This window comes from Oryza glaberrima, chromosome 12 (assembly GCF_000147395.1).
Source record: "Oryza glaberrima chromosome 12, OglaRS2, whole genome shotgun sequence".
Lineage (NCBI taxonomy): Eukaryota > Viridiplantae > Streptophyta > Magnoliopsida > Poales > Poaceae > Oryza > Oryza glaberrima.
In genome coordinates, this window is record NC_068337.1 from 23,268,425 (window position 1) to 23,283,467 (window position 15,043).

The following is a 15,043-nucleotide window of genomic DNA, read 5'->3' on the forward strand; positions in this document are numbered from 1 at the left end:
GTGACTTATCTTTTTATTTTTTCATAATTTTTTTAATAAGACGGACGGTCAAACTTTGGACACGGAAACCAGGGTTTGTCTTTTTTTTTTGGGATGGAGGGAGTAGTTTCATAAACCTAGTACAGCACGGCTTATCATATAACTCCAGCTATTATATATTTCACTAGCTTATTCAATTGTAGTACAAGTATATTTTTAACTAGTAGAGTATATAAAAAAAACTATCTAGGCTCCTAGGTCTAGGCTACTCATTGTACCCACAAGATTGACTTGAAGTTTTTATTTTGCAACAAACAATTTTTGTCCTCCTAGTAGTAGAGAGTATAACATTTGACTGAAAAAAGGAGTTGGCCAGCTACACACACCTTAGCTAATGACAAGTGGAGCTCCCATCAGTTATGCAGCCTTGGTAGTAGATAGCATGGACTACTATTTCTAATTCTTCTTCTCTTTATTTTAAATTTCCCTTTTTTTTATTTTTCTCATGGCATATGTGGGAGCTTGTAGTGCTGATGTGGAAGTTGGCTCCTCTTTTATTTGTGGAAAGAAAAGGCAAAATGGAAAAATAAAGCAAAGAGAGAAAAAAAAAGGTAGGAAAAGGAGAAGAGAGGAGATTGAGGTAGACCCACTACCTAAACCACCTTATAAACCCCTCTCCTCCAACTCTCTCTTCACAATTTGCAACACACACACACACATGACACAAGCACACACCCCCCTATTCATACACATACTCCATATGTAGCCCTTTCTTGGTTTCTCTCTCTAGCAGCTACTACCCTTCAATTTCCTTAATTCTCTCTCTTCTTGTTCTTCTTCTTCCTCCATATAGCTAGCTAGAGAGAGAGAGAGAGAGGAGGTGATCAAGGGGGGGAGGTTGATCGATGTCGATGATGAGCTTCTTGAGCATGGTGGAGGCGGAGCTGCCGCCGGGGTTCAGGTTCCACCCGAGGGACGACGAGCTCATCTGCGACTACCTGGCGCCCAAGGTCGCCGGCAAGGTCGGCTTCTCCGGCCGCCGCCCGCCCATGGTCGACGTCGACCTCAACAAGGTCGAGCCATGGGACCTCCCCGGTAATAATCAGTTAGCTTCACATGTTAATTTCTTAGAGTTCTCTCTTCTATATTAATTCTTGTACATGTAGTAAGTATATGTTAATTTCTTCTTGATTGATCGATGAGCCGATGTCTTGCTGATTTTATATATCTTGACCCTTTTCTTTGATTCACATATCTTAATTTTCTCCCCCCAAGCCTTTTTATGTTTTTTTTATCACTTTTAGTTTCCCCAATATTTTTTTTGATGATCTTGTGTGATCCATTATTTCTAATTGGAACTGGGAGCAGCTTGTGTTGCTTTAGTGCCAAGAAACCAGCCAAAGTCTTCCAATGCATGTTGTGCTCTTGTTTGTCAATGACAATTATGCCCTTACGCTAAAAAAAATTATAGGCTAATTAATTTCGTCTATATACATACGTGTGATTCTTATTTAATTTGTCTTCTATTCTATACTGTTTTTTTTAATTCAATTACATGTATATTTGACAGATCCTCGGTATTGAATTTGAACAAATATTAGGCAAACTAGTAGTATATATTATGCAATCGATGAACGAGAAATTAATGATATTCCAATTCATTTTCTTGTGCTGAATTAATGATTTGTTTGAGAGGATCGATATATCTTAATTACGCGTATTTTTGAGAAAAAGAGAAACAGCGTAGAGAGGCAGTGTACGTAAAATCAACGTCACTGTCAGGTAGGCGTATATATAATTGATAGAGGACCATATCAAGAGTGTACTTCAATTATGGAAGTACAGAGATAGATGTATCTATTGCCTATATTAAGGTCATTAAATTAAGTGAAGACTAAGCTTTTGCAGTTTTAGTTTTTTTTTCTCCTTATAAAAAGTGGAGTTAATTCGATTTCCATGGTCATGTTTTTCATATTTGTGATGTCTCTAGTTGTACAAATTAAATAAATTCCGTTGCTCTCTTGAAGCCATTTATTTATTGCATGTACGGTAAAATTGAAAAAAAAACTGTTCATATCACTTCCATTTCGTTATCAAAAGTCAATGTTTCGCATGTGGTTCAATTCATTCATCAGTTAAATGGTCTCCAGTGAAGCACTGATTACTCTACTATTTAATTGATAGGGAATGTTAATTAACTTTGTTAGTTTCAATTCTCGGAAAATAATTTCTCTACAGCAGCATTAAGATTACCTTGTTTTTAATCTAAATACACAGTATGTAAAATATATATGCAGCTTGTCTGTATATGACAGTACCGACACAAATTAAATTATCCTCCTTTGTCTTGAATAGGTGGATCTTTATCAATTATCGAATACTGAAGTATTATTATTGAACAATAATAACAAATCCAATAAAATAATTTGCAAACAAATCTAGAGATATATGTGGTAATAGGGCTAAGAAAAGAAAAGGAGAAAATGGTAGCTAGCTCGATCGACTACGACATCTCATCATAATGGAAAGGAGGAAATTCTCTCACCAATTATATATACAATTTGGCATTTCCTCCATTTCCAAAGAAGGAAATATTCCCTTTATTCCAAACTTAATTTAATTTGCAGCCCACACTTTAATTATAACGTCTTCTAGACTAGACGATATCCTTCTCTCTCAATGCATCCACTTTCAGTTTGTGTCCAAAATAATCTTTTTTTTAGATGTCCAAAATTAAACAATCATTTTTGTAGGGTGGGAGCTGGAAAAGACACACGTTTCATAGGTTCTGCAATTATTAAATTTCCATCGATTTTTATTAATGAGATGCGGCATGACATGTGTACTAATTGCATTAGCTAAAACCAGATGTAAAATAATTAATTAATCGACCTAACCTTATGTGTGTTTCGATTCAGATAATCACATTAGCTAGCTAGCTACAAGAATCTTTGCATCACATCAACCTAACCTTTGTAGGAGTAAACAATTAATAATTTGTGACAATATTAACATCACTTGTAAACTACCCCAATTAATCCCAAATCACATCATCCCATCAACCTAACCTTTCTAACAGCAAACACATTTAATAATTTGTGACAATTAACATCAGTGTAAACTACCCCAATGAATGTCAAATCCCCAAACTACCCCAATTAATCCCAAGTCCCATAAACCTAACCTTTCTAGCAGCAAACACATTTAGCAATTATTTGTGATAATTAACATCATTGTAAACTACCCCAATGAATGTCAAATCCCAAATGATTAATGCAGTAAAATAATGCCAAATAATTAACATCATTGTGAACTACCAATGAATTAATGCAGTGAAAAATTTTAAAAAAATAATACCAAATAATAAATGTAATGAGTTTTTTGAATAAAAAATTAGAAAAAAAGAAAAAATTGGCGTCGCCCGGACTCGAACCGGAGACCTTCAGTGTGTTAGACTGACGTGATAACCAACTACACCACGACACCTCTTGATTAGACAGTGATGTAGTAATTTAATTACCTTATTTAATATAAGATTATGAGAACATCCTATCCTAACTAATTCCTCTCACTGTCTAATCCTACCATGTGAAGTGCACACCAAGCCGATGGCGACCAGCATGCATGCATGCTTGCCATCAACAATGTCGCAACAAACTGCAAATCACATCTTACGCATGGGATCTCAGCACACACACTCTGTATGGGCCTAACACGTGTTGATGCATCCAAATTCCAAGTAAAATTAACTCTCCAATAGCTCAGCATATCTCTCCCTTTCTATCAAGAACCAGTGTGATTGTGACCAAAAGGGGATTCATCATGGATCACCACATCAAGCACCACTACATACTACTGTCCAACAATAACACCAAGAAAAAGTACAATTTTTTTAGCTGTGGACAGGAATGTGTGATAACTTTATTATTATCTTTCAATTAAAGATAATTGTTTTGGTTATTAATTGTTGGTGTATTTATAATTTTATATGTTTTTTTTATGATCAGAGGTGGCGTCGGTGGGCGGAAAGGAGTGGTACTTCTTCAGCATGAGGGACCGAAAATACGCGACGGGGCAGCGTACGAACCGAGCCACGGTTTCGGGGTACTGGAAGGCCACGGGGAAGGACAGGGTGGTGGCGCGAAGAGGGGCACTTGTGGGGATGAGGAAGACACTGGTGTTCTACCAGGGGAGGGCACCCAAGGGAAGGAAGACAGAGTGGGTGATGCATGAGTACAGGATGGAGGGTGTGCATGATCAACAAGCTTCCAGCTTCTCCTCCAAGGTATGTATGGTGAAATTAATTGTTCACTATGTCCTGTAAAATGTTTCACAACTCACTCATGATTACTCCCTAATAAATGGTATATTTCTTTTCGAAAACCTAATGATTATTACTATCTTTGTTTCAAAAGACTTTATTTCTAGCTATGCAACTGAACAAAGTACTTTTTTAGGTGCATAGTTTAAAATAAAGTTTTTTGGTAGTAATTGCTAAGCATATGTACACGACAAGTTGTGAGCTTAATTCCTAGCATAGAGACCAACTTGTAGTGCAGTGTGATTGTATTTATACAACAGTTATTGTCAAGACTTTTGGGCATAACCCCTCTCTCTCTCTCTCTCTCTCTCTCTCTCTTAAAAGGACTTTTGGCATACTATACGTCCCAAATAATCCTCACAAGTTGTCACTTTTCATTGATTCATTTGTTTGTTTTGGCACACTGTTTATCATTTAATTATGGAGTGCTACTTGCTAATTATTTTTTTTCTTGGGCACACCGTTTTTGCGTGACAATTTTATATTTGTGCACCGGCCCACTAGTTTGCTCACATTAATCTTGTAATAACTAATTTTAGTCTTTTTTTTAAAAAAAAGGGCATAAATATAAGACCAAACGGTTTTCTAGAATAATATAGTAGATTCAAAGCAGTGATCCCTGCAAACAAATTATTACAATTGAATCCCTATCAAGCTGCAAATATGCACATGCTTCATCATTGATCATCATTGACTAAAAAATAGCAAAAAAGGTGTAAAAATTTAAATGGGTAGAAACATGCATGGTTGTTCATCAGTAGCCAAATTAATTTGTCTTCATCAATAGGTCAAGTGATGGAACCAGAGCTACTACAGTAACAATATCAATAAGATTGTTTTCGTATCTATAGGCCATGTTTTCATCATTGATCATTTTTGACCAACACATAGCAAAAAAGTGTTAATAGTTTAAATGGATTAAAAAAAATCCATGGTTCATCAGTAGGCCAAGTGAAAAACGGTTGTAATTAATGTATTTGTCTTCATCAACAGGCCAAATGAATAAGTGATGGAATCAGAGCAAGTACAGTAAACACTAATCAACAAAATTGTTTTTTCATATCTACCAAAATTACACCTGTCATGAACTGATCAAATGCTTTTCTTGTCCATCCACCAATGTGTTGTTTTCAGCAGGAAGACTGGGTCCTGTGCAGAGTCATCTGCAAGAGGAAATCAGGAGGGGGTGCAACCTCCAAGTCAAGAAGCCTCACCACCACCACCACCACCATTGTCCATGACACATCCACACCAACCTCCTCACCACCATTGCCACCCCTCATGGACACCACCCTAGCTCAGCTCCAGGCCTCCATGAACACCTCCTCCTCCTCCGCCATCGCCGCCGTCGCCGCACTTGAGCAAGTGCCCTGCTTCTCCAGCTTCAGCAACAGCATTGCCAGTAACAACAACAACAGCAACAGTGCTACTGTCAATGCACAGCAATGCTACCTGCCAATTGTCACAGGTAGCAACAACAATGGCATGAGCTACCTGGATCATGGCCTGGCTGAATTTGGCAGCTTCTTGGACACCCAGAGCTGTGACAAGAAGATGCTCAAGGCAGTGCTGAGCCAGCTCAACTCCATTGGGGGTGAGGTGTTGCCAGGCCTGCCTCCTCCATCTGAAATGGCTGCTGCTGTCAGCTCTTCTTGGATGAATCACTTCTAGGGAAAAATATTATTCAGACAATATAAGAACAGCTAGCTAGCTAGTAGTTGATCTTCAGTGTGTATGATGAATTGATGATTTGATATGGTATACATACTTATTTGTGTGATGGTACAATATTTATGTGTGAGTATTAATAGAGCATGCCATAGTTTTTCTGTAAGGCATAGGAAAATTCAGGACTAAAACTATGTAATGATTGCTAAAGTGTGTATACTCAGAAATCAGAAGTAGAGGTTTGCGTTGTCGAAAAATTTTCGGATCGATGATTTTCTGTCTATCAATTTGTGCATATCTATATGGAGTAGTATTTACAAATGTTCGTGCGGCATCTGTGTATCATTCGAAAATAATTGTGAGTTGTGACATGTCATGCAATCCAAACAAGAACAGAGGATTCAAATCATAGCTCACATTTTCTTCTCTCTCTTGAGAACACAAATAGGCATTGACTGATTCTAGAAATTAGTTTACATGTATAGTAGCAGCACTGAACAATTTTCAAAAAAGTACCAACAGTACAGCTTTTTTAGAAAAGAAAAAGAAAAAGGAGAAAATAAAGTGGATGTTGCTAGCTGCTACTACAAATGATCATAACATTTATTCAGAAAAAGCTCATATGACAGTCTCGTCCAAAAGCAAATCCTGTTTTATCATATCTCTTTCAGCTGTATATACAACGACAAACATATATACAGTACAGATTGATGAACAGTAAGCTGAAAGGCCCTGGCTGTTCATCTTACTGTTCTTGAAAATGCAGGCCAGCTGCATGAGTGATCACCTTTCTAATTCACTTCACCTTTCAGAAAGAAGCCTGGATCCACTTTCCTCTGTACCACATGTCATCAATACTAGTACCCGTATGCGTATAGCTACAAGTCTTGAACACCCTCTCTTAGTCATCTTGAAATAATGTGGAGGTTGAAGAGCAGAAGAAAGATCATCCTGTACTTTCATCAGGGCAGCAGCTGCCTGATGCTGACATGTTCCAGTCCTCTGTGATCTCATGCTTACAACATTGCACACAATTTGTTATTCTAACTGTAAATTATTGTGCTATAGATTTGCTTAGATGCATGTTGTTGCATTTCTTTCTTTTTTTCAGTCCAACCTGTGAACATTTCTAGGATATGATAGATAACAGAGATTGTAAGTAAGACTGATGTGTTAAACTAATAGTCATGTCTTAACTCCCTGATCAGTTGCATGCTAATTAATTTTTTTTGTGGAGATTCCTGATAGGAACACATGGCCAACCTCCTACATAGGAGCACCTTCATGCATGCATGTGTTCCTTCTCTGATGAATCTACATCAACTTGAACAGCTTAAAAAAAGTTTTTCTCATTAAGTGCAGTAAGGCCTGGTGATGGATGGATCATCTAAGCAACTCCAAACAACTTCACTGCTCAGACAATAAAACAAAGCTCAATGCAGTACAACAGGTACTAATTGTCTGGAAAGCCCATGGTTCACCAGACAAGCCTGTTAAATAATGAAAAGTTGCATCCACCTAAGCAAAAAAAAAAAAAAAGAGGACAAATTTGCAGGACTATTAGTACAAGATAAAATTTACACCCACAAAGTAGTAGAATTTAATAGTGTAACAACTTGATCTAGCTAAAGCCCCATAACAAATTGGAGTTTATGTGTTTGTACTCTTGGCCTGCTCATTTCAGGCCAAGCAAGATGGAACAGTTGCATGCCAAATTTAGCACACTGGCTCACTGAAGGTTGTGATCCAGCTCCCACATGGAGCAGATAATAGACTTACAGTTCTTCTGCCCTAACCTGAGTACAATCCAAAGACAGAAACAGTGCATTGTTAATTTTGTCATGAATGAGCTGTCCTGAGAGATATGGACAACTCATTGGCCGGTCACATTAGAGCGGGGTGAGTTGGCTGCTGCTGAAAGTAGATTCAGGGCCAGCATGAGCGCGACACCGATGAACGATGACACGAGTGCTATTCCTCCATGGTTGCAGAAAGAACCAAATTTGTCGCATATCGGGTTCCAGCGTGCGTGCAAGTTACCATTCTTCCCTAGCTGAGCCATCGACGCCGCTGTGGCAGAGCCGGTGGCCAACAAAGTCAGGATCACCTGGGCCAATGAGAACAGAGGGGAAAAAGAATCATGAGCTCATGTCAGCTGACAATGGTCTGATATTTGTCATATTTGCTACAGTGCAAGCCCATATATGTTGAGCACCAGAAGTCACTCTAGCAACTGGTTCTTGATAGTTGCAATTGCTAAGATTCTTGATTATGCTCAAGTTGTCTTTTAGTTGATGTCTTCAGTTCAGTTCTCTGATCAGATTTGGCTGGATTATGCAGCATGATTACTAAGTATTTTACATGAACTAACAATCATGTACTTGGACTAGATTGCTTCTCTCGGTATAATTTGATCACTGATGTGTCCTATTATCAGAAACAGTTCTAAATTTCATAGTGACAATTAACCAATAAAATGTATCTATCCCAAGAGGGAAATCTCACGCAATGAAAAACTACCAGTGAAAAGGACACTTCATATGTTGCTTCTCCCTAATAACTTAACATTTTGGAGAAGCAACAAGCAAACACCGACACTTGAGACAAGAAACAGATACCATATCAAGAAGATGAACAGACAAACTCTGCGCTCTTCGTTGCAGAATGCGCCTCGTCACCAGCACCATCAGGTTATAACCACTGGCAATAGCATTGGCAATGACAAAGAACCTGCACAAGCAAGAACAAATCATTAACCTCAACAATTCAGTCAACATCAAAATTCATCTGAAAAACTACAATATTGAATGCTTACTTACACAAATGCAGGAGTGTCTTTGAACTTTGCAGTGAAGGTCTGTGTGACTGGCCTGGTGCCCACAATTGCAACAACTGTTGTGTAGGATTGCTTGTTCAGCCCCATGATCACAGCTGCCACTGCTGTTGCCAAGAACACACAAGCTCTCACCACAGGCTGCAGGGTGATGAGCTTGTCCTTGACCTGCATAATCCTGCAGGCTGCAGCCTGTTCTGATGGCTTCTTGCCCTTCTCAAGATCCATCAATTGATCAAGAGACTGTATATGTGGAAGATTTTGGATGATTGGAGCTGAAATTTTGGGCAGATTATATAATGGTGATGGTGTCCATGACCCAAATCCTGGGTTTAAACAAATTGTGCAAGTTTGCACAAACCCTGATAACCAGCAAACCGTTAATTTTGGGCTACTTATGTCTACGAAAAGTGTGCACACAATAGATGATTAGTCAAGAAAGTACGCAGTATTTTGGAGCCTTTTTGGGTCCCTGCGACATGAGCAGAAAGTGAAGTGTGAAAGAAGAAAGGACAGATTCTTTGGATGCTCCAGGAAGAAAATTTTTCAGGAAATCTTCAGGTTTACATATCTCTGGCTACAGGAGGTGAGCAAAAACGTATGAGACAAGGGATGACGAGTGAGAAGGAAAATCATTGTCGTCTTCAGAGTCAAAAGGGCACTAAATCATGGTTAGTTGCAACTAACAAGGACTGATCTGATTTAGATTTCTTAAGTAAAATATTTTGTTAAATATGTACAATTATAACATTGGACATCGATGGGGTGGTGGCGCAGTTGGCTAGCGCGTAGGTCTCATAGCTAAAGCGAGTAATCCTGAGGTCGAGAGTTCGAGCCTCTCTCACCCCAATTTTTTTTTCTCTTTGTCTTTCACTAGATTTTTTTTTTCCTCGTTGTATTTCAACTTTGCAAAGACTAGATTTTTCTCTCTTTCAATTTTGAAAATTAGTTTTTTTTTTTACTTTAAGGAGAAAAGGAAAATGCCATAAATTGTACCTTGTCAATTATCTCCATTAAATCATAAGCACTTTACATAAAGTTGTCATTAATTGCAACAAACTGTACTATGTGTCCATGTACATGCCCAGTGTGATAACAACTACAACTAATGATCGTAGCACAGGTCTATAGGAGTATATACACTTGCAAGCATCATGCATGAAGATGTAAATTTCAATATACATTGAAGATGTAAATTTCAAAGCAGCAAAAACCACGCAGTTAGCAGAATCCAAAGGTGTACAAAACGTGGTGGAATCACCTATACATTTGTCGATAATTTTTTTCCTAAAAATTTGACATATATAATTACAGTACAATCGTAGTGTAGTTATACTGTAACTTGCATGTAACTTTCACATAATTTTGAACCGTTAGATCTATTTCAAGATTTATGCAGTTGAGGAAGAAAAAGAAAGTCAGCATGCACACATGAGAGGATTTGTTCCCACGACCTCCATTTCACCAAAATAACATGTCACGAAGAGATTTTTGAAAGTTATATATAAGTTACATTGTAGTTACAGCGTAATTACCTACGATTGCACTGTAATTACATCTGTCAAATTACAAACATATAGCAAAATTGAGCGTGGCCGGATGATGGCCAGGAGCTGGCCGGCCTGAGTCTTAGGACCTATTTGGGGGAGCTTCTAGCTATTGCAGGTTTTCCCAGAATCAGAAGCTCCCCCAAGCAGTTCAAATTTTGATCCAGATTATGAGAAGCTGTAGTTGTAAAATCCAGAAAATGAACTAGAAGCCAAAAGCGGGGGAGACCCAGCTTTTCCAGATTCTCAAAAGCTGGCTACCAACCCGTTGCTTCTTAGAATTTTAAGCTCCCCTAAACAGGCCCTTAGGCCGGCTGGTGAAAAACGGACGAGACAAGATGGGCCGGACTGAAAATGAAAGGGAATAAGTCCACTTGTCGTCCCTCAACTTTACGTCGAGTTTTATGGATATCTTAAACTGCAATACCAGAAATATTCACCCGTCATCTTACCAAAACCGTTCAAGATAGTAGGTCTCAAGATAATATTGACAGCTGATTTCACTGATGTGGCATCCTAATTAGAAAAAGGGAAGAGTGGGTTGGGCTGCACAGAAGAGAGGGTGAAGAGGCAGATTGGGCCAACTGCAAGCAGGCTGGAAGAGAGAAGAGGAGGTTTATCCTAAAATAAACTAATTATTGCAATGATGAATCTGGACAGTAATATCTTATTTTATTTAAGGTTGGTTTATTTTGAAATGGAGGAAGTATGGCTGGAAGGGCTGCTTTTCATGTACTTGTCTTTTTTTAAAAAAATGGATATCTTACTTTGTTTTACCAAAATCCAATCTTAAAATAAGAGTAAAGTGTACGGGCGATCCTTAAATTTGTAGGGATATACCATCTAGGTCCCTAAACTCTCAAAATACATATCCAAGTCCCAGAACTTGTCACAGTGTGTCATCTAGGCCCCAAATCGCCCCAACCTCTTCAGGATCCTACTTGGCGTTGATGTGGCATGCCACACATACATGACATGACATTATTTTGACTGACAAATGGGACCCATTTAAATTTTTCCTTTTTCTTTTTTTCTTCTCTTTTTCCCCTTTCTTCTCCTTTCTGTATGACCCGTGTAGAAAAAAGGAAAAAAAAGAAGAATGAGAAGAAAATAAAAAAGAAAAGAAAAAAAAGAAAAGGACACGTCACATCCATATGGCATTGCCATGTCAGCGTCACGTAGGAATCTAGAGGGGATGTGTCAATTTGGAACCTAGATGATACACTTTGACAAGTTCTGGGAACTGGATATGCATTTTGAGAGTTTAGGGACTTATATGACACAACCCTATAAGTTCAAGGACCGCCAATGCACTTTACTCTTAAAATAATTAGCACAACAAACACGGACTGCTGAGGTTTGATGGGATTTCAATAATTTCTTATAAGATCATTGTTCTACCGAGATTTTACTTTTCAATACATGATGTTTTTATGTATCTAATGAACACTTTGTATTCAACACAATTTCATGATATCTTATATAATTTTATTTTATTTTTGAGTTATATTGATTTTCGTATGATTTTGGACACATAAGTACCTCCATTTGCCTCCTTCAGGCTCATCCTATCCTATATACCTATATATAAGTAATCCCCACTAACTGCAGTTATTACCAATTCTCTGCGCTGTGGTTGATCCACGTCGTCTAAAAAGAAAGCAGCCGTTGGATGAAATCTCAATGGTATGATATCGATGCATAAGTTTTCCTGGTGAGAACAGCCCAAGTATTACACATGAAAAGCCCATTTGACGAGGTAAGCCCAATAACCCAACCTGTTGCCTTCCCAAACTGTTCGTTCTCCTTCCACACACGCAGATGCGGCGCCGCCTGGTTCCCCTTCCCCTCCTCCCGCATTGCACGCAGCGACAGCCAGGGCGCGTGCAGCGGTGCTGCCGCTCAGCTCACTCCCTCCCTCCCCTCGCGTCGGTTCCCTTACCTGGGCAGCAGTACGCCAGGGAGGCAGAGAGCTCCCCGAGCAGGCGCCCCACTCCCATAGGCTGTGGCTCTTTCTCTCCCATCGCCCTTGGTTTGTTCGTCTCCTCGGGCTGTCGCAAAACGAATTCACCCTTCACCTCCCTGGTGAGTAATAGCCACCTATTTCACTGTAATAATCCGCCTTTTAATTCCTGTAACTGATGGTCAAGGTGAGAGGCCAAACTTTGGATTTCTTTTATGGTTGAGGGGAGTTTTTAAGAGGGATTGGGAGCTATTAATTGCTTTATTTGGTTAGGAGGCGTGAAAATTGGTGGGTTGGGGACGGGGAATTGAGGAATGAACTCCATCCTTTTCAATACCTATGTAATTGGAAGGTAATTCCTCCTTTACTTCGCCTAAACAAATCTCAGCCATCCGTTTTTATTAATGACCTAATGTCCAACTAAACTCCCTATCAATTTCCACCACCTTTACCAAACAAGAGACTGGGATGAAAAAACAAATTCCCATCTTAATCTCGTCATCAATTTCCTCATGTAAACTCCCAATCTCATTCCCTTAAGTTGCCAAACAAGCCGTTAAGTCGTGCATGTGCCCTCAACCCTTCCCTCTCCTCTTTTGCAGCACCAACCATGTCCTTCTTTGCAGGTGCCCCCCCCCTTCTCTCTCTCTCTCTCTCTCTTACGTTGCTTTGTTTACACAATTCGATTTGATAGTTTGTTTGTTTCAGTTTTGTTACCGTTTCCGTAATTGCCTTGTAGGTTTGGAGCATATATATCATGTGATGGTTCAATTTTATGGTATGGCCGGCGTTGGTTGGAAATATTTTCAGATGCCCCTGTCATATGTTAAACGGAATGGCTGAATGAGGATCATATTATAAGCATGGATCTTTCTATATCCTTCAACCCTGTTGTTGTCATCAAATGGTGGCTTTTTCATGTTAAGAACGAATTCAAGGTGGACTGGTGTTTTTTTATAATCCGTGAGAACTGGTAATTATCACCTCAAATTTGTTCACTTTTATGGTGGTTTCTTAATCGTATTGAAATAGTTAAATTTTAACTTATACCTGCACACTATCATCTTTGAATCACTTTGTCTCATGTGACCATGACCTTTGATTTTAGAAGGTCACCAACAGTCAATGGTGGGCTGATTGAGTTTGCAGTTTTATATGTATATGTATATATCACCAACAAAAAGTCATTACAATGAAATAGATGGATGGTTGGTTCAGTATTTTTTTTTTACAAAGAACTAATTGCTCAGATTTACTCGATTGTCAGATTTATTACTCAATACAATTAAAAAAAATCCTTTAGTTAATTGTCTTGCGCGCTGCACATACCACCAACATTGGCAATTCATATTGGTATTTCCTTTTTTATTCGCACCACAATAATTCGTGTAGTTGCTACTGTCTAATTTATACTCCGATACAGAGTTCTTTTTTATTTCTTTCAGTTCAGTCTTTAGGACCAATAATAAGTTCAGAACTTCATATTACTGACCTGGTCTTTTTCTTGGTATGTTCTTTCCTACAATGAAGTGTACACTATGGGATATTTTGATTTTTAGTTATGGACATAATTTTTATCTAATATTTTATTTTGTTTTCCTACTACTAGAATATGCAGGGGAAAGAAGAATCAATAATTAAAATATTGATATCGCAACATGCTTCTTGCTGGTGAATAAACACTTGAACAAATCTAGCAGCTAACTTAGGTGCGGTCAATCACATAATCTTTGTTATTGATCCTATAATTTCTTGCAAATATTCCTTATTTAAGAATCAAGCAAACTAATTGTGTTGTAAGCCTAAAGATTGTATTTAATTCCAGTCAAAAAAAAGATTGTATTTAATTATTTTTTTAATTCAGTATGCCTTACATGCTATACTGTGCACCACTAAAAAGTACGTCATAGTTTAGATTTTAGTAGTACGTGACGAGCAGAACTGTTGCACCTTTGCATTCGTTTTGCATAGCAACAAAACAAGCATGTGGTTCTGTTAGTCTATTGATTTTTTTTTCTCTTGCCTATGTTTATTTGTTGCTCCCATGTCTCAAAATAGATGTCCTCTTATAGGAGTATTCAATCAAGTGATGCTCACACACCTAATATTTTTATTTTCTAATTCTCTGTATCTGTACAATTTCACTCTTTTTCGCTATGATTTAAGTTTTGTTCTCCAGTTAAATTGGATGGTTTATGCGTCGCATTTTATTTTGTCCATATTTTCTGTATTATGCATCACACGAATGCAATATCCAGATGTATGCTATATATGATATCTAACTGATATAGTTCTCAAGTTACAAATATGAATTATCTTTAAATTTTTTTTGTCAATGAATCATTTGCAATCCCGCAGCAACGCGCGGGGTATCGTCTAGGTATACTACTTTCTGTCCACAAATTTAAGCAATTCATGCGTGTGATTTGCCCATAAATCTCTCATTTAATAAGGGACACCAAAGTATTTTTTTTCCTCGACCTTAATATCTGCTAAAAAAAGCTAGAAATACCATAAATGCCATAAATTGTTGTACCTTGTGCCTTCCAAAATAAATTGTTGTACCTGGTCAGTTCTCCCCTTCAAATCATTACACTTGACATAGCGTTCTTATTAACTGCACCTAGCTGTACCATGTACAGCGTGCAAATAACTGGAGTACAGCCACTATGAGCACAATTCAACAGTCCATATGCTTACAGAAACAATATGCAAATAAATTTTAACACATG

General features: G+C 38.2%; 2 protein-coding genes, 1 long non-coding RNA gene and 2 other non-coding genes across 8 annotated transcripts; 3 read left to right on the plus strand and 2 right to left on the minus strand.

The window, feature by feature from the left end:
• The first annotated feature begins 666 nt into the window (after positions 1-666).
• LOC127758205 (NAC domain-containing protein 21/22-like) lies at positions 667-6,216 on the plus strand. 2 transcript variants are annotated; one of them, XM_052283827.1, is made up of 3 exons: positions 667-1,074; positions 3,987-4,264; positions 5,435-6,216. In XM_052283827.1, the coding sequence occupies exons 1-3, from the start codon at positions 885-887 to the stop codon at positions 5,969-5,971; spliced, it is 1,005 nt and encodes a 334-aa protein (XP_052139787.1). In that variant the 5' UTR covers positions 667-884; the 3' UTR covers positions 5,972-6,216. The 2 variants fall into 2 exon arrangements, with proteins under 2 accessions (XP_052139787.1, XP_052139788.1); XM_052283828.1 differs by having other exon boundaries at positions 5,438-6,216.
• Positions 3,392-3,465, minus strand: TRNAV-AAC (transfer RNA valine (anticodon AAC)). The gene has a single exon. It is a non-coding gene; the product is annotated as a tRNA-Val (tRNA).
• Positions 6,217-7,310: 1,094 nt separating the features above from the next.
• LOC127757686 (CASP-like protein 1B2) lies at positions 7,311-9,151 on the minus strand. Its single transcript, XM_052283254.1, has 3 exons — positions 8,788-9,151; positions 8,587-8,698; positions 7,311-8,075 (listed from the first exon to the last, which is right to left on the minus strand). Exons 1-3 carry the CDS (start codon positions 9,027-9,029, stop codon positions 7,842-7,844), a joined length of 588 nt encoding a protein of 195 aa, XP_052139214.1. The 5' UTR covers positions 9,030-9,151; the 3' UTR covers positions 7,311-7,841.
• Positions 9,152-9,563: 412 nt separating this feature from the next.
• TRNAM-CAU (transfer RNA methionine (anticodon CAU)) lies at positions 9,564-9,650 on the plus strand. The gene is given in 2 exon segments: positions 9,564-9,601; positions 9,615-9,650. It is a non-coding gene; the product is annotated as a tRNA-Met (tRNA).
• A 2,462-nt stretch (positions 9,651-12,112) lies between these two features.
• LOC127757485 (uncharacterized) lies at positions 12,113-14,997 on the plus strand. 3 transcript variants are annotated; one of them, XR_008013461.1, is made up of 4 exons: positions 12,114-12,433; positions 12,585-12,663; positions 12,914-12,937; positions 13,051-13,562. It is a non-coding gene; the product is annotated as an uncharacterized LOC127757485 (long non-coding RNA). The 3 variants fall into 3 exon arrangements; XR_008013463.1 differs by adding an exon at positions 13,921-14,997 and having other exon boundaries at positions 12,116-12,433; positions 12,585-12,937; positions 13,051-13,284; XR_008013462.1 differs by having other exon boundaries at positions 12,113-12,433; positions 12,585-12,937.
• Positions 14,998-15,043: the final 46 nt, after the last annotated feature.

Bases quoted from the DNA above. Each gene is read 5' to 3' on its own strand.
- LOC127757686 (XM_052283254.1), bottom strand. From the start codon at position 9,029: ATGGATCTTGAGAAGGGCAAGAAGCCATCAGAACAGGCTGCAGCCTGC. The intron at 8,699-8,787 runs GTAAGTAAGCAT...TTGCTTGTGCAG, and splicing joins AAAGACACTCCTGCATTTGT to GTTCTTTGTCATTGCCAATG. The intron at 8,076-8,586 runs GTATCTGTTTCT...TCATTGGCCCAG, and splicing joins CTGTTCATCTTCTTGATATG to GTGATCCTGACTTTGTTGGC.
- LOC127758205 (XM_052283827.1), top strand. From the start codon at position 885: ATGTCGATGATGAGCTTCTTGAGCATGGTGGAGGCGGAGCTGCCGCCG. The intron at 1,075-3,986 runs GTAATAATCAGT...TTTTATGATCAG, and splicing joins CGAGCCATGGGACCTCCCCG to AGGTGGCGTCGGTGGGCGGA. The intron at 4,265-5,434 runs GTATGTATGGTG...TGTTGTTTTCAG, and splicing joins CTTCCAGCTTCTCCTCCAAG to CAGGAAGACTGGGTCCTGTG.